The sequence below is a fragment of the Rhyacophila brunnea genome, unplaced genomic scaffold, assembly GCF_057557595.1.
Source record: "Rhyacophila brunnea isolate RB1 unplaced genomic scaffold, BYU_Rbru_1.0 scaffold_18, whole genome shotgun sequence".
Taxonomy (NCBI): Eukaryota; Metazoa; Arthropoda; class Insecta; order Trichoptera; family Rhyacophilidae; genus Rhyacophila; species Rhyacophila brunnea.
This window is the reverse complement of record NW_028232837.1, coordinates 18,463,741-18,482,898: the sequence shown is the minus strand read 5'-3', so window position 1 is coordinate 18,482,898 and position 19,158 is coordinate 18,463,741. Positions and strand designations below refer to the sequence as shown.

The following is a 19,158-nucleotide window of genomic DNA, read 5'->3' as shown; positions in this document are numbered from 1 at the left end:
ATATGAATATTTATTGTAATGACTTCAATAGCAATATCATATCTAAAATATTATTAGAAAGAAATAAAATGATAATATCAACAAAATAATAATACCTCTTTTAATATTAAAAAAAAAATATATCGAACATGGTTGTTATAACATTGAAAACTGAATTATGCATATTTATATTTATTAAATTAATATTTTAATTTTGGTAATTAGTGCGAGACATCACTAATAACGGCAATATAGATAGAAGTGAGGCGGAAAGACTGTCAATTTTATTGTAACGCAATAATCTTAAAATAACATTCTGGATAATCGATATTCCGATTTGTTATCTCTACCACCTATAATTTATGCAAATTACACGTTAAGTCATGCTAGTCGTAAAGTAAGTAAGATAAACGCAAAGAGACAAAAAATCCATCGAGCAGAAAAGAAAACAAAAAAACCAAAAAAATTCCTAATTCTAAAGACCAGCAGACTCGCAGACCTGACCAGGTTCAACGATAGCCGTGAGCAATCGTCAACTATACATAGCAATTAGACGGATCAATTCAGCTACCAACTCAATCGTATTGACGTTTGATTTAATTGGTTCATAATAAGTAGGTACTTACCTAGGTATATGCTCAGTTGCAAGTGTGAACAATTCTAAGAAAAGCAACAAATGAAATTTAGACAAGTAGTAACGAGTTACTGATTGTATTTATTAAGGTAGTATTTTTGTTTTGTTTATCGTCTGTTAAAATAATGATTATAAGGCAGCCTTCACCATGTAAACGTCAAATTTGTATTGTTATGTCAAACGTAAGACAGGACACTCATGGAAGTTCGTTAACTTAAAAACAGAATTCAGAAACAGCATGAATTCAGATATTTCCCTACGCTCTCGGTAATCTTCGCCGCGGTCGTGCCCAAAAATAGAAATTGTTCCAATTCGGTCACCACTCCAGGGAATGACTCAAAAGGTGCATGATCGGGGGCGATCGTGGCAGACAGCCGGGCCAGACGGTTAACCTGAGAATCTATCAATGTAATTTGAGTTTTATAAAATTATTTTTAAATAGAGGGTTGCCTACCGGCATGACTTGTCTACCACAACGAATGGCTAAGTAAAAAGTGTCAGTATTGACTACTTATTATATGAAACTAAAAAAATGTCAGGCAAATACATAGATCGATAGATACGTAGATACTTATTTACCCAAAATTGAACAGTTTTTCTGTGTTGGTTAATGTAGTAATGATTTAAAAGAGATAGATACCTACCTACATAACATTTAATACTGAAACCTAAAAAAATAACATTTAATATTATGTAAATATTGTTAAATTTAATTTAAATCAATTTGTTTTATAAAAACTAAGTCATTAGTAAGTGTTGAAGATTAAAATGCAAACTGAGATTTAAATGGACGAAACTCGTCATAGGTATAAAGTATTAGGTATTTTACGTATTTCCACAGATTTATTTATGAAACATTTATGGTTTTATTTAGTTTGCTCCTGGCATTCCGATGCACGGCCGATTTTCACTGCACATTGTGTATGGACACAGTTGTCGGTAATCCTTTCACTTATACTAATTATCTTCTTAGTACCTTAATTTTTGACTGCTTTATTTTCAAGTGATACATTTAATATTTTTCCCCACAACTCCAACCTGTTTGATTAAATCTCTCACAAGGTTAATATTATTTTATTGACTTGTTTAATAAAATTATGTATTGATAAAGATATTTTGAGTTAATATATAATTATATAGTATGGTACCTAATAGTAATATTATGTTTAATAAACGCACAGTCAATTGAAAAATAAATAAATGAAAACAACTTAAAATATTTTCGTCGTAATTAGTAGAGGTGAAAAATATACATACAGATGTATTCTTATTATAAATAAAATTATATTCGTATGAATAAAAAGTATCGCTGTATAGAGTTGGCAAACGTATTTATATTATTGTAATTCTGAGTTAAAGGACCGTATCATAATTTTTAGAGTAGATAGGTAGTCTTAAAAATATGTTTTTTCCTTTTTAAAATAACGTACTTCCAAATGGCCATAAGTTAGTGTATGATGCTAATTAGAAATTTTTATCTGTTGCAAAAATTGTGGTCATGTGAGTTGGTAATGCAACAGCAACAGCAACACTGACATTACAAAAGTCATATGACTTTATCGTGAAAATGGCTGTGCTCACTGTTGGGATTTTTTGCTGCTTAGCCGCAGTTTTCGGAAATAGTGAGTATCCTGATTGAGATTGAACATTTTATTAGATGACATTGGTTTAAAACCCATCTGCTTAGCCACCCCGATCACCACACCAGTGTCTCTTTACTTCATTTCTATGTATAAATTGCCCTACCCCTGGTTATTTTTATCCAGACTGTATCATTCATTTTAGGTCTGGGGACTGGAGAATTAGATATCTTATACAGTCCAGACTCTTTGAAATTCAATGGACATGACCACCTGAAAGAGAGCCTCGTGAAGGAGGTGTTTTCTGCGGCTCTTGGATTTTCTGTTGAACATGTAAGTAAACACCTACCTATTGATTTTTATTTTACTTGTTGGTCCATTAGGATCCTGACATAAATATAGTTGTCACATTATTCATGTCATTAACATATTTAATAATCCTTTATTGATGACTAAAGTCACGAGAGATTGTTTTAAGGCCATTAACAAACATGAAGGTTGGTCTCATCTAGATTCTAAATCATTTTTTCAAACATAAGCTGATCTGTCTTGCTTGTGATATTTAATAAAATGTAGGTTATTTTTCGGTAATATTATAGTACTCCATATTGTCATTTTGGTTAAGGTGTTTTGAGACAAAAAACCAAACCAAAACCTAACACAACCTACTGATAAACAACCCAATACCGAACACAACCTACTTATTTTTAGTTACAGTAGGTTTTGTTACGTTTTGATTTGGTTTTTGGTCTCAAAAGGCTTCGATCACAAAAACGATATAGTACACTCTCAGTAATCCGCCGCTCGATTATCCGACAACTACTATAATCCGCCGTTATTTGGTTGTCAAATTCAGTAGTCCGCCACGTACAAGTATACAACGTAGATGAGACAGGTTTATTTTGGAAACTTCTCCTTCGTAGAACGTATGTTCATCACGAAGAAAGTAATGTACCAGGGAGGAAAGTGCTCAAGGACCGCATCACAATTATGCCGTGCTCCAATGCAACCGGGACACGCAAAATGAAGCTTTTGGTCATAAGGAAAGCCAGGAATCCTAAGCCATTCAAGAATATTTGCCTCACTGAACAACTGGTTGTGTCAAGTGATTTACTGTTTATTATTTAGTTAATAAAATTAGTTTATAAATAATTTAGTAAATACTTAGTTTTGATTATAAATAAACCGTAATTTGCTAGTACAAATTTCTCAAAAAAACTATTTTTACAAAATACCAGTTTTAATTTTTATCATATTTTGTATGTATGCACTATAATCCGCCGCTTTCACTAATTGGACACTTGTCTGGTTTTTGGGGTGGTGGATTACTGAGAGAGTACTGTACTCTAAAATTACCTATTTTTCTACCGCATGCAATTGATTTGAAGGTAATTTTAGATTTGCAAATTGACTAAATTCATTATTTTACAACCCAACATTTCATGATGCTGTATGTAATATAAAGGACAGAACATGGGTTGGAACCAAGGCCTTAATAAAAACGAACCATAAGTGCGAGTAAAAAAGCATTCGGCACGCTTATATCTCCGTAATATCACATCGTAAAACGTCACCGGTAAATATTCATTTGAATGATTACATTCATTTAAAAAGTGCGATCACGTGTTCCCGAAATTTATTGTATTAAATATAAAATTAGTGGTAGTTATTTTTAGTTAATTTAGTAGAAAATATGGTTAACTATGTTGTGTTTAAATTTGGTAGCCGTACTGGGAAGTAACATGATGGTATAACGTTTCACAGTTAAGTTAATTATAATAAAATTGAGGTTCTACTGTGCCTTATACGCAAGAAATACGGCTTCATTTTGCTGAAAAATAGCCACTCTCTTAATATTATTACTCTTAGGTTGGGGCCATAAATATGAATGTGAAAGAACAGGGGGATTTTTAGCCATCCGCAGCCTTGATATAATGGCAAACCTATACATATTATGTAAATATAGTAGTCATAAAACAGTCAGGAAGTAAGTAATCTACTTACAACATTTCGGAGTTTGTTATTTAGAAGGTAAATACTTACTATTTTCATTCCTAGCGAAGCATATGAATCTTCTTTGAGTTGTGACCATACAGACTTCTTATTGGGTTAGCCATTTGCCTGAGCCATTGGGTAGGCGGATATTCGGTCACTACTTGAGTATGGATGTTTATTTCACACTGACATTTTGGCATATTTATGAGATATAATAAACATTCAATGTTGCTATAATCCAACACTGTGGTGCTTTTCAGGGATCCGATTGGCCCGGCTTGGTCATCAATGATCCGTTCGGCTCTCCTGAAGCAGTGGTTGCTGTCTTCATCGATGGAGTTTCATCTCTTGGCACAAAGGTTTTTTTCATTTTTTTTTCATATAAATTTTACAGAATAGTATCCAAGGTCGACTATATGTAGGCCGTGGCACTGAATTGGGAATTACGATGGCAGTGCTTAGTTATTGATTATCTTCAAATGCAATATGTTCGCAATAAATTAAGATTTTTTATTTCATATTTTGTTCAATATTTTATTTAACTATTTCAGTATGTGACAATCTTCATTTTCTACAAACAGTTTACCATATTGCATTCGAAGTATGAGCAATAGCTAGCACTATCATCGAAGTTTACAGTTTCATGTAACAGCCTGACTATAGTGGGCCTTGACATGTTTCGTAATGATAGAACTATTTTCAAATTCTTATCTATTTAATTATTAAAAAAATATATTGTGTATGTAGATAATAAATTTTTAATTCAAGATGTCTACAGCATGGTATTTAAATTCAAAAAGGTCATTTACTATAATAAAGCAAGTTATATTCAGAAGAAATAAGATATATGTCAATGTTGACAGCGGTTTTAGTCCTTTGAACATATCATCAGCACTTTTAGTTATAAACATTGGATTTGTAGCACAGCATTTGTCAATGTATGGTAGGCATCGGCTGTGACTGGAGTGAAGATCCCACATGTGTTTTACGTATGTTTGAACGGAGGTTGTGAGCCAGCATTAAAATCATATATCAAATAGAAAAAAGTTTTTAACTGAATTTTAGCTTATTCATATTTTTGGAATACCTACCAATTTATATTTTAGATGTTGCTGAATTGACTTTTGGAATTCTACTATGGTATGAAGTGAGTGGTTTTCCGTAATTAATTTAAGTGCTGCCATCTATCATGGGTCAAAAACAAAATTACATACTACTATATTGATATTCCTAACTTGAAATACTATACTAAGGCTATAGCCAAGGCACGGTGTTTCATCTATCATAAGCATTCATTATTTTATTAGTTGATTATGTGGTTTTACTGTTTTATTACTATCTTTTAATAAAATAAAAAAAAATTAAACTTGGACTTTGCCAATAAAAAATTGCACATTGAGAAGAAGATTCTCTTAAAAGTGTTAATTTTAAAATTTTGGTTGGATTAATGTTTCCAAATCGTTAATTAAAATGTATAACTTTTGTTTTTATCAATTAGGCTCACTTGAAAGGACACAAATATCCTCTGGTGACTGATGAAAACGAGTGGAACACATGGGAGTCTCTGAACCGACGCATCACCCAACGTTTTCCTGAAGGCGGCAATAAACTAGTGAACATTAACTTGTCAGAGGGACATGCAGCCGTGAGTCATTTGATTTAACACAATATGTATAGAAATTTTATTCCCAATCCGTATTGCGAGTGTTACAACAGCTCTTGCATTGTAGGATCCCGTGCATCTAACTTGATGCAATTTGTCATTGCATAGAAGATATTTGTTGCAGTAAAGATAGTGTTATAATATCACCAATTTGTTCATTACATTCATCATATGGACTGAAGATCATTTGCTGCTATCTCCTTGTAACTGGAAACAATGCAAGTTAAATCTCACTATTTATAAAAATTTGTTTTGGTTGCAATAAGAGTAAATGAAATTAACCCATTACAACATATGTCAGTAAATTACACTCATGTACAGTGCACCTTTCATATTGAGTCTTCTACGTTACTACGGTTATTTCTGGAACTTAAACCTGCCCTCCCATTTACTTTCATCGTTAATACATTCTCCGCACCTGTAATTCAGTGTGTGTTTGATATAGCGTGGAGTTTTATTATCATTAAAATGCTTAAACCTTTGCGGAAGCAGACGAAGAGCATTATTTCAAATATAGAAGTATTGTGAGGAGGAGAAACAGAAAAGAAAGCTTTTAATTCCTATCAATCATACCAGAGATAGAGTATTTGCTATGACAAGTCAACACGAATGTTGCAAATATATCCTTGTTGGAATTTCTGTCGTCAACATGTATTTTCTCTTCACCTTCGTCCCGCGACACTTCATGCTCCTGCCTGAGGAAGGAAGGAGAAAAAAGACCACACTATCACAACCCAAGTACGAACCAATTGAAATAACCGTGAAAGTTCCAGGGGAGTTTCATATATTCTCTGTTGATTAAGTTATCTATCTTCTTCCTTCTTAGTTGAAATCTCAGGTTCAATCCAGTCCTCAAGATAACGAAATTACCGCAGAATACTAGTAATTGGTCACATCATTTATGGGCTATAAAAATCAATGAAGAAAACGCTGACTCTTGTTTTGTTTTTAAGGTTAATGAGTACAAGAGCATTTTTGGAGACGTGAAGGCTAAGGTTGGAAAAACATCTCTTACTGCCCTCAAACCAAGCATCAACGATGAGGACTACCAGTTTATGCAAGAATTAGAAACTCTTAAGGGTATTACTCATAAGGTAAATAATATGTTGTTTTGTTTTGTATTACAAATGTTAGTTTTACCATTGAATAGTGCACAACTTCTATATATGTACTGACACAGTCTATCTAGTTGGCACAGACTTATATGCGAAATGGCTGGGATTTTTATAAGCCATATATCTTCTCGTATCCGGAAATTTGTAAGTTGCAGTTGGTCATATTACAGTTCATCGTGAGCTATTGTATCGGAATCAGATAGCCGTATTGTATCAAGATCAAATTTATGTCTAAATAATACACAATAAATACCATCGGAAAATAAGGGAAAGACAGAAGAAAATAGGTGGATAAGTAAATTAGAAATACAATCATGTCATAGGTATTTATTTATATAAAATTCTGGTAGATGCTCATAAGTTTTACGACTTGTGTACCTATCAAAATTTGATAATAATCAAATATTTGATACCAATCAATATCAAGTTAACCCTTTATAGGTTTTTTTTTCTTCATTTCAAACCGATCTCTTATCATTTTGCATCAGATATTTAATATCTTAAGACAATTTCAATATAAAAATAAAAAATATCTATCAGAAATTTGGAAAAACTATAATTTATGATGGTTTTTTTTATCAACCAGTGCCCATTCAGGTGTTTTTTTTTTGATTTTTGATATATTTTTTTCAAATAAAACAAATAAATAATGGTTGTACATATTATTTATTTAATCATAAGAAAAGTTACAATTCATTTTTTATTTTTTTACACCCATTTACGTAATACTTTTCAAAACGTAGTATGCAAAGCGGTACGTTACATTGCTTACAAAAATAAGATATGCGTTTTGGCTCTCTAGCCATACTACAATAAGCACATCGACAGCTCTTTTTCTTAGATTTACTCATGAACTGAAACAAAAATAAAACATATTATCAGTACCTACCGACCTAAAACATTACCATATTACGAAATGACCGAGAAAAGTGGAGTATGATGGGGGGGGGGCCTTCATCCAGCAGTGGATAGACCCCAGATGATGATGATGTTACTTCTACAGTCAAATATAATACAATACAAACCCATGAAAGTTGCGATATTGATAGTAATTTAGTACTTTAGCATTCAATTGATGTCACAACTAACAAAAAAACACCATTTCTTCGCGGATATTTTGAAAACTTTTCCGATCCCAAATATTTTGAGTAAAACTAAAATATATTTATGATATTATACTATATTCACAATAAAACATAACTATACACAGCTGCCTAAGCCGCTTTTTTATTTTTAAAATAATTCTAGAAGTCAGCTGTGCGAATTGCAAATTTGAGGTTACGTACTTCTCGCTTGGCAATAGAATGATGAAACAAGTACTCTATCACAATCTATTTGTAAAAAATATAATGTAAATCGATAAATAACTGCACATTAAATACTTATGTACATACCTTTTTTCACAATACAATATAAATGGGAACAAAATGACTTGCAAAGTCAAGTGTCACTCGCGAATTCGTCGAGTCGCGACCGTAAACGCGCAATGGCTGATACATCGACCAATCGTCGAAATAGTGTTTTGCGAGCGATTGACATACACTTCATATTAGATGGTTTATTTCATAGCCAGAGAACGTTCTCGACAACGTCTTGACGCACTAAGGTTGATATTTCCATATTTAGTGTATGACTTATAGCTCATAAATGAGGTGGTCGATAAATAAACCGTTTTCGGCCTTTGCCCTATAAAGGGTTAATGTTCTTATTAATGAATGGTCCACGAATAATTATTTTTTAATCTCAATAAGACAGCTACGGCTATAGCAAAACATAGAACAAATAACATAGAAACTTTAGAAAAAGTAAACTTTACTGTAAATTTGCACAATAAATACATACATCATTTTATATTGGATTGTACTTTATCGATTAATTCTGAGGATGCCCCACTTCTAAAGCATTATAGACCGCACGCCACTGGCCGACAGGCATGTTCCATAACAGTTAATAGTGTCATGATGGATACTAATGCTTTTTACATACCGTAGTCGCAATTGGCATATTTCTCAGGAATCGTTGCCATAGATGGCGGTAGTGATGTATCACTCAGAGTATAAAACACTTCAATATTTTTGATTCTGCTCAATCATTCATGGTTGACCGACACTTCGACGTTAGAATTTAATGTAAGACAGCAGATTGATTTGTACATGTCCGAAACTTGACAGTTTGTTTATTTAAACAGGTGGCGAATGGTGTCCTCGTCGCTGACAACATTGTTGACTTCTACTGGTTCCAATTCCGATCTCTTCACGCTCTCTCTGATTTCCATGGAGCAGATTCTGCCGCAGCCAAGGAAGCTAAAGTGCTCTTGGGTACGAGTTCTGAATTCATTATAGATTTCTTTTGATTAATAATATTTTTTGTAAAATAAGGTAATAGAATACCAAATAGAATATTTAAAAATATATCATCGGGAAGATTAGAGAATTAATTGTCTTTTTATTATCTGTTTAGGTGAGGCACTCAACAAACTGAAGGAAGCATTCAAATCTGCATATGATGGAGATGTTCTAGTCGCAGTAGTTTCCAGCGACGCTTCCCACACTCGCAGGGCACGTAGTTTGCTGGAGACACCTGGAGAAATTAAAGTAATCTTTTATTGATTTATCTTAAGCATATATACAATTTTTATAGAATGCCAAGTATTTTCATTGAAATACATAACATGGAAAAAACTTCGAAACATACACTATTAGTAATCTCAAAAATACTGTCATGTGAGAAATTTGGAGTACTTCTCTCACACCTTGAATCATTATAAAGATTTCAGTTGTCTGTTGACAGTATTTTAAAATGACTTCAACCATTGTAGGTATTATGAATTATACGCAAGGATTGTTGGGTATAGTTGGGTATAGTGGTTCTAATATCAATATTTGACAATACGATATAACATTTGACTAGCGGCAGTGGTATTTTAATTTTAACTTTTTTGTTTATTATTTGTAGTGTTCGTATGATGGCATCAATTAAGAAAAACACTTGAATTACATGATTGATTGATTAATGGATATTACATACGTCAGAAATACGTAGATGCAATGTTATATAATATCTCAAAAGACAGAGGCAGCATGTCCGATTTAGTTATCTGATTTCTTACGGCGGATAGCGCCTATAGCTTTATTATTGATTTAATGAGTTAATCAAACCTAATTATTCTTCCAGCTCGAAGATTTGAATCTGGCCGACACATACACCAGTAACTATCCGGTCATATTCAATATCCTCTTCTGGTTTTCTGTCGTCTTCATCTTCTCTTTGATCGCCATCACTTACTCCATCGCGGAGATGGATCCCGGAAGAGATTCCATCATTTACCGCATGACCAGCAACCGTATGAAGAAGGAGAATTAAAGTGTACTAAATATCATTTCCAATTTACAAAGGAAATTTCAACTCCATGTTTTAGGAAGAAACTTCCTACATACATTATTACTAATAAATTATAAAATATAAACAGTTATATAGTGTAAAATTGTATCCTTAAAATTTATTGTTATTCAACATAATATATCATGTCTGTACTTAGTTAGCGTTATTAAATTTTCTTTGTGAATTGGAAAATCTTTCTTTTGAGCCTGTTTTTCAAACTTTTTTTGTCCAATGTTTTTACTGTTTAAAAAACAATAATATAAATGATCCACAAATTAATTTTAACGTAAAATGCGTTTATTGGCAGGTCATACCAAAAAAATCATAACGTGAAGGTGTGTCACATTTTTGTCATCATCAACATTACAAACGATTTAAAATTTTATTTGGGTGCACTCACCGGAATTACAGTATCGCATTCCGGTGACTACAATCAAAATTTCAAAACCACAGTTTCTGCGCTAAATTTGCATGCTTTACCACTTTACTGATTTAAAAATAGTTACCTATTTACGAAAAAAATAATCTGGAATTGTATATATTTGATATTAAAAAGTTTTGTTAACTTGGACTTGGAAGGTTTGCAAAGTAAGCTAATGTATGTTAACTGAATGTGTTGAGAATCGTTGAACGAGTCTTAACTAAAAATATATAAATATTTATTTGAGTGATAGAACATGAATTACTAATGGAGATTAAAACATCGCATTAAATTGTTACTCTGTAAAATCAAAATGGGTTTAAATGAATTTTCTGTTTCATATTATAAAAAAAAATACTTGGTCAACAACATTTAATATTGATTCATCGACGAGTAAATGTTAATAAAATAATGATTGAATTAGATTAAATTTCATTATGATCGTGTGTGTACCTTTGTTACTTGAAAGTTGTGCCGTCGAAAGTAATTTTAAAGTATGTAACAGCTATCCCACACAAATGAAAAGAAGTATTATATTACTAAATATTTTGAGAGATTGGGCATGTGTCCGAATTTATGTTGTATAGTTTGTAAATAATAATATTGTAAACAGTTTTAATGTATATTTTTTTGTTTTTGTTCGAGTGTATGGGTATTGTGATTATTTTCGAAAAGGTTTTCTGTGAATGTGTTTGCGACACCTCGTCATTTTTATTTTTATCTATTTATTATTTAATGGCAATATGCATCGCATTTTGAACTACTAAAAATTGCATCACTATAATATAACGATCAAACTGTATGTACTAGAATATAGATCATTTGTTTGAAATCATTCATATTATTGTTAATAAGTAATTTATCTTGGTTGCGATGTAACAAAAAAGTGAATCAAAAAGTATCATTATTAAATAAACTGTCCCCAAACTGTAGATAATGAAACATTTGGAGAACATATTATGTAATATTCTTCTGTGGATCTTATTCTTACATTATAAAAATCAATCAATGTTGTTCCGTTATCCGTCGTTCCAATTTATTTAGTAACATCTAGTTAAATGCAGTTTTTTTAATTTATTAAAAAGATGATCCAACATGTCATGTAGATCAACAACTATAACTTGCGGCGTGATTTTGGCGCTGGTGTCGCGATGTGAGTACTGCTAACTAATTAGCGCCGCACTTCAAGTTATTGTCGGTCTCTAGTATCTATGTCATTTAAATTGAGTTTTAAATGTGTGTATACATGCGTGTGTATGGATTAGCCAAGTGCATATTGCTGATTTAAGATTTCATTTGAATAAGATTTTGTTTTTAAATAAATAATATTGTATGTACCAATGTATATTATTATTATTTGTTCATAGGATCTATGTAAATATTTCAAACGAATACATTCCCATGTTACTTCTATCCTGTGTTTTATTTATATAATATGTGCTAACTTCCCAATTTGGAATCTGATAGGTATAGTATCCTAATATTACAAGATTTTATGCTATTCTTATGCTTCTAATATGTGATAATATGAATTAACCAATTGGCAATCAGAATCATTTTTATAAAAAAATAAATGAAAACAAGTTTTCAAAAAACATAATATGTGGACAAAGGTTTTACGTTAAGAGGTATGTTTGCTCATTAAATTGATAGGTGTGATTTTGATCTCAGAATGAGTTAAATCGAGATTATGATACATTTTAAATAATGTAAGACAGACTGTGAAAAACATATCGTAAATGTGTCATCACATAGATAAGGACTTTTCTTCGATCATTGCATCAGTGTCGACTAAATATTATATAAAGTAGCATTTTTGATAGCTTGAGAATTGAATCAACTTCTTCACAGCGGAGCATTTAATTACTATTTAATTACCACATTTAAATAACATGCTCCGAATCTTAGGGGTACATTGGTATGACCGCGTTACAAACACCCGAGTTCGTGAGCAGACACAACAGCCTTCGGTGATTGAAGTTATCACGAAGACACGATTTACGTGGCTGGGACACGTATTCCGGATGCTGCCAAAGAGTGCGGCACTTCGTACCCTTCGTCGCCGTGGCCGGCCCTCCCTCACCCTGCAGCGGTGCTACAAAAGCGACCTACGTGCTGCAGGTCTGACATGGCGGGAGGCGCAGGAGTTGGCAATAGAATGAGGGAAGTGGCGCCAACTTGTGCTTGCCCTATGCCCCAATGTTGGGACGTGACAGGGTGGAAGAAGAAATAACTTGCTAATTATATCTAACCCCTGTCCTTTTGTCCCCATATTATTTAGTATTCGTGTTGAAAACTTAGTTTTGTTAAATTTTTTTACACCATATTAGCGTGAAGTTTTGACAAAAAAAAAGAGAGTTGAAGCGGCGCCGAATGCTAAAAAGCAATGTATTAGGCATCAAAATCAATGGTTGTAGCAGATATACGATTTAATGTTTAAATTATTTTATTCAAAAAAATAGAAAAAAGCGACGCTGTGACTGATTTTTTGAAAGAAAAAAAAAAACATCTGAAATCAGAACGCAGTGAAGAAAATGCAATATTAGCTTGCGTGTAATGTGTGTTGAAAACTATCATACTTTATAATAATTCTAATAATAAACCATACAATCCAAAAAAAAAAAAATTGATAACATAAGTGTCACGCGTGTCCATATCGACACGGCCATTATCTCAAAACTTAAAAATGATATGAAAATTTTATTTACGCTATTAATTATAACAATATTTAAAACAAATAAAAATTAATGTCACACCAACAACAAAATTGATGTGTCCATATGGACACCTGTGCCACTAATGAGTTTGTATTTGCAGTCGAGAATCAGAACTGTAACAGCAATCACATTCGTCCTGCCTAATTATAATAATATAACTTATGGGACAAATTGCTTTTTTTCTAATGTAGTAGGTACTTTTACGGTTTAGCAAATTTTATGATGCCCTGTCATGCAGAATAAATTAATATATGTTTGCAGAAACATTTTATTTATTATGCACCACAATTAGCCATCCTATTGAGACTTTGAGAAAATGCTTTTCGGTGGTTTTGCACATGACTGTGATGAACTGTGGTGTGAAAGTAGCAAGTAAAAATATTTTTTTATTGTTAAGTAATCCTTTTTAGGTAGGTATACTTGCGCAATTTCAAGTTGATTGTTCCATTAAATCGCTTCGAATATTCAAAAGAACAAATGAAAGTCTGATAATTTAAATGTCAAATATTGACGTCCGTGCAGTAATTAAATTCCTCACTAAACAGGGAATAAGTGTGGAAACCATCCAAAACGAAATGAAATTGGTTTATTGCACTCTTGTGGTAAAACCATGATTTACAAATGAGCACGTTTATTTAAACAAGGTAGGGAGTCATTAGAAGATGATGACCGTTGTGGAAGGCCAAGTGACGTCACTAAACGTGAAATGGTATTAAAAATCGCAGATACCCTTATGGAAAATGGTCGGCTAAAACTAATCGAAATCGCAGAAAGGTTCAATCTATCCAAAAAAGTAATTTACAGAATTATACACGAAAATCTTAGGATGTCAAAGGTAAGCGCAAGATGGGTGCCACGAATGCTTATGCTACATCAAAAAGTTACCATGTGGAATGTTCTAAATCAAGAGGAATTTATCAAGAAAATATTGTTACGGCAGATGAAACGGCCGAAATTGAGATGGCTGGACTGTGCCACGGGAGATTTAAAATACCCGGTCAAAACAATTGGAGACTGTCGGCGTTGGCTCGTCCAGGATGAAGGAAGTGTTTGAAGGAAGCCAAGACCCACCAAGAGTTGTGTGCCATAATAATGATGATGATTGATGTAATAAAAAGAATCAAAATAATAAACGTTGACATATTGTAATGATGATTCATGCCTTTCAGGTCCAGTGATTGCAGTCATATAAGTTAGGATAAGTATAATATACTGAGCATTTATTATGCTCAGAATATCAGTCCTACGCGACATCGCTTTTACCACGGGAAAACTCGGCGATAAATCGCAGTTCTCAGTTTCCAACGAATACGACGAAATATTCATCAGAATCACCACCGCCTTGCGCTATAAAGAATTTTCCAGGGTTTTGCAAGGTGGTTTCATAGGCCCTGGCCGAATTCAAATTAGCAATACCCAATGCGGGTAGACGAATGGTTTTCAACAAGACATCTTTCACAGCCAGCCAATTTTCATTTGACTCAAGTAGAGTAGTTTGCGTGCTAAAGTCCTTACAGAAACCTCGATAGTAAATGCAAGGTATCTATAAAAAACCCACATACCACTAAATATGATAAAGGTAGTGCAATAAAACTTCTATTATAGCCCATAATCCAGGATACAATGTAGGTATGGCTTTGCAGCTAGAACATTTTGGTAGCCGTTATATTTACAGGGACCATTATATTACATCAATAGTCAAGACAGAAATTAAAAAGTGCATCTCTTCCGGCCTCGTTTGCCATGGTCTCCGGAAGGTCTCGAATGTCCGCATCTGCCATCTGTAATAAAAAGTTCAGGTTGTGCCGCTCCTTGCTAAAGATTTGACAATCTAGGAGTACCTAAATGTAGGACGTCCTGGTCGCTTCCCTCGTCGCATGGGCATTTGCCGTCAGATTTAATTTTAAACCGGTGCAGGTATCTCGCATGACTACGTGATCTGTAAGGATCTGATACATCTCAAAACATAGCCCCTTGTGCACCCACGTCTCGTGCTGCTGAAATAGAAGATAAAAACTTTCATGTCAACTCCCCTTGTCGAAGAGTAAGTAGTTCCATTCATTGTTCACCATATCTGAAATTATAATTTTCGCATAGCTCAGAGGACATTTGCCGTAAGCTATCGCAGTCTTGGGTTCAGAGGTACTATGCCGAGCCAATTTGTCGGTTATTTCTCTATATCTCGGTGTGTCTCCGTATCCACTTAAAATGCACCTCGGGGTGGCGCTGTCGCAGTACTGCGGACTAGCTGTGAATAGAAAAGACAATCGGATTAGTAGACAAAGGACCTATTTATTAAAATATTGTCGCAGTGATTAGTTGCAAGATCATATTGGTATAGAAATAAAAGAAATGTAATGCATAAAAAGCAAAATGTAGAAAAGTATTGTTGTTTAATTTAATAAAACGCTTTTTTTTAGTACTTATTCCACTTTTAATCAATAAAGTAGGATCAGTTTCGTCCGCTTCAGATGGATATTTTCAACTGTTGTTGAAATTGTTGAAAATGTCCCTCTGAGGCGGACTAAACCGGTCCTAATTTATTGATTAAAAGTGAATAAGTACTACAAAAAAATTAAACAACAAAACAATGCAGTTCCACCATGAATTGACAGTTAACAAAATAAAAGAAATTGTCACGTGGATTTGACTAATAGTTAAACATGAATCTATAGAATATTTAAAAATGGATAGCCGTAGAATATAAAAGATGTTAACTATGGAAGCATTGTAAGTATTAATATTAGTAATTAGGGTGCCAAGTGTGATCTAAATATGTACATGATGAAATAGGTACTGCTGATGTAAAGAAAACACTATAGTTTACAATTATTTATTAAAAGATAAAACACATATTAATCCAATTAAAGTAATCGAAAAAAGTAGAGACATAGTATTTTCTACCAATGGAGGCTCGTGAGCTATGTTCGCAGAGACAGATAAATTATAAACACATTATGGACACCTACATGGATACTCATCTGTACGCTATTTGATATTCACTGATTCTATAAAAATTCTAAATGAAGCTATTTATCATACTGAATTTAAAGTTGAATGCCGTCCGAGCGGCAGCCGTCAAGGTAAACTGATTAATAGAGAGATCCGTCCATCTGTGCAGTTAAGGTTAAAGTGACGTCAAAGGAATCTAAAGCCCTTCTCTTCTGCCGCAGTGTTGCAGTTGGTGTATAAGAGAAAAGGTTCTTTTCTAATATTGCTCATCCTAATCATATAGGTACATAATCATTTTAAATTAGGTAGGTAGATATATTTGCAAAATGACAATATTGAAATCTTTAACAGAAATGTACTTAGATAATTAAAAAAATATAAAAAATCAGAAAAAATATTCATGAAGCATGATAAATAAAAGTTCACCAGAGCTACAGAAATATAGATGTTGCAGAATTTCATGAACTTTTGATCCAAAATTTTCTTATTAATTCTTTTTTATCATATTTCATTTAAACTATGGATTTATTTACACAAAAAAATATTTGTGGACGTTAATTTTATATTGTTGTCGATTTTTTATACGAGGGGTTTTTTTCACGGGGGTAATTGGCCGAAGGGTTATTGATGGGTTAATGTCCAGGTGTGGGTTTGTCCAGGATGTAATTTTCCTGTTACCATGTGTACCTACCTATAAATAAAGAACTCAAGTGAAGATAATATTGAGGAGGTGAAAATCGTAAATATCATTATTTTAAGGGCGAGAGGAACGCATTTAGCACAAAATGCAAGTTAATTTTAACAGGAAAAATTACAATTTGGACTCGTCGGTATACGGGGATTTTCCCTGATTCCTGCCGTGCCAATCCGCCCCTGTTTCGCCATAAGGCTGTATCTATCTCTACTGTTTTCATATACACGGTGCACTCCGATACAAAGTGAGAATATGGTATTTATTTATGCAGTGTTTCCCAAACGTACAACATACTAGTACCTCTTTAGACTCACGACGAAATAAGAATCATTCTTTAATATTCCGAGTAGCCAATTGAATTTTTTCAGAATTAGATTCAACAGCATTTTTAGGTTTTTTAACTGGCCAATTTTTCATTTCAGATAGGTGCAGATGGGTGTAAGGAATATTATCTAATGTTTCGATTTGCAAAATGATAGCTTTTAAGTATAATTTGTGATTATCCAAGAGTAGAAACACATATAAGCACGTAAACTAAAAATTGCAGTGTTATCGGTGCCTATTAAGTCAAATTATCTATTGTCAAATATAAATAAAATCAAATTGCTAAAAACGAGGATATGCGAAGTCACATGAGTCGAAGATGTGTAAATTTACAGAAGTTAAAAATCTGTGGTCACGCGTGAGGTCGGTAATGTGAAGGGAGTTGATCTCAGTGTGATTCTGATACATTTAAATACTAAGTAAGTGACGCGAGCTTACGAAAACTCGCATGAGATCACGTGATAACTGTTTTTGGCTTAAGGACCGTTACACACTGTTGTCCAGTCGCTGACAACCAGGACGCATAAGGAAGAAAATAAGCGTTTACGCACGTGCAGTCAGCCACAGTTTCTATTTGCTGGCAACCATGATTGTCGAAGAACACTCAATAGTGGTGAAGGGGATTTAGCTACTCTACCATTTCCATTTTGAACAGAAAAATTCACGATTATTCGACAAAAACAAATAAGACGGTTAGTTTAAGACAATAATTACTAAACTTGTACAATTCAAGATGCTATACGCATATTGTGATGAATTTTAAGCAGCAAAAAGAAACTCTACAGGAAGTATAATCTTCAGCCAAGTACAAATAGGCGAGTACCAGGAAAAAATGTTGTTTAATACTATTATATTGTCATTTATAATTGATATTATAAAAATAAACAATAGAAATATTGAACTATGCGTTTTATAGGTTGTCCCGATTTTTTTTATTTCACATGATAAAAATCCCGATTTGGTAAAATAATTTTCATACCTGGCAACGCTGATGAGCACTGGTCTTTTGGTCTTTTGGAAACACTGATATAGGTATTCTATTTTACTTGCGGATACTTGCTTACTAATAAATTTGATGTTATTACTATGTGTGTAGGCATTATCGTTGAATACAAAAATATGGGTCGCAGATATTGCACATCGCTTTATTAAGCTTCAATAGAAATATTGAACAAGTTGTGCAATAAAAACAATTGTTATTGCTTTCATAACCAACAGCCTTATATAACAGTGTCAGATGAAACGGGCGGGTTTTAGAAATATTCTACGAGCTTGCCAAAAAACCCACAATCCATTCGTGAGTGCATTGCATTAGATAGGAAACCCAATAAAATAGTTTTATTTTCTGTATCGGCTTAAAGCACGGATAATGAATAAAGTAAAAGGATTAATAACAACATTAATTATCATAGGTTTTTTTTCCAACAATTTTAATAATTTTCCTGTTCTGAATTTTTTGAGTCAAAATAGAGATGTAAAATTCGTCTTGATTTATAATCATAATTATTTTTACAACTGTATTAAGAATGCTTTCTTAGACTTGTTTTATCTTTATAATAATTAAATCGTTAAAAATTATATTTATAAACGGCGCATGACACTGTCTCATCTCCGGTAGCGGGAAGTCAAATTCTGCCTTCCCCCGCAAAAAAAATATCAAGGCTCCCCTGGAAAAAACATTTTTTTTGATTACTTATGGGACT

The 19,158-nt window shown here is 33.0% G+C and overlaps 1 protein-coding gene across 1 annotated transcript; it reads left to right on the top strand.

Annotated features, from left to right (window-relative positions):
• Window positions 1–2,140: 2,140 nt before the first annotated feature.
• Window positions 2,141–12,181, top strand: ATP6AP2 (ATPase H(+)-transporting accessory protein 2). Its single transcript, XM_085945109.1, has 8 exons — window positions 2,141–2,235; window positions 2,399–2,526; window positions 4,449–4,547; window positions 5,687–5,833; window positions 6,805–6,945; window positions 9,155–9,284; window positions 9,427–9,560; window positions 10,141–12,181. The coding sequence occupies exons 1-8, from the start codon at window positions 2,181–2,183 to the stop codon at window positions 10,327–10,329; spliced, it is 1,023 nt and encodes a 340-aa protein (XP_085801235.1). The 5' UTR covers window positions 2,141–2,180; the 3' UTR covers window positions 10,330–12,181.
• Window positions 12,182–19,158: the final 6,977 nt, after the last annotated feature.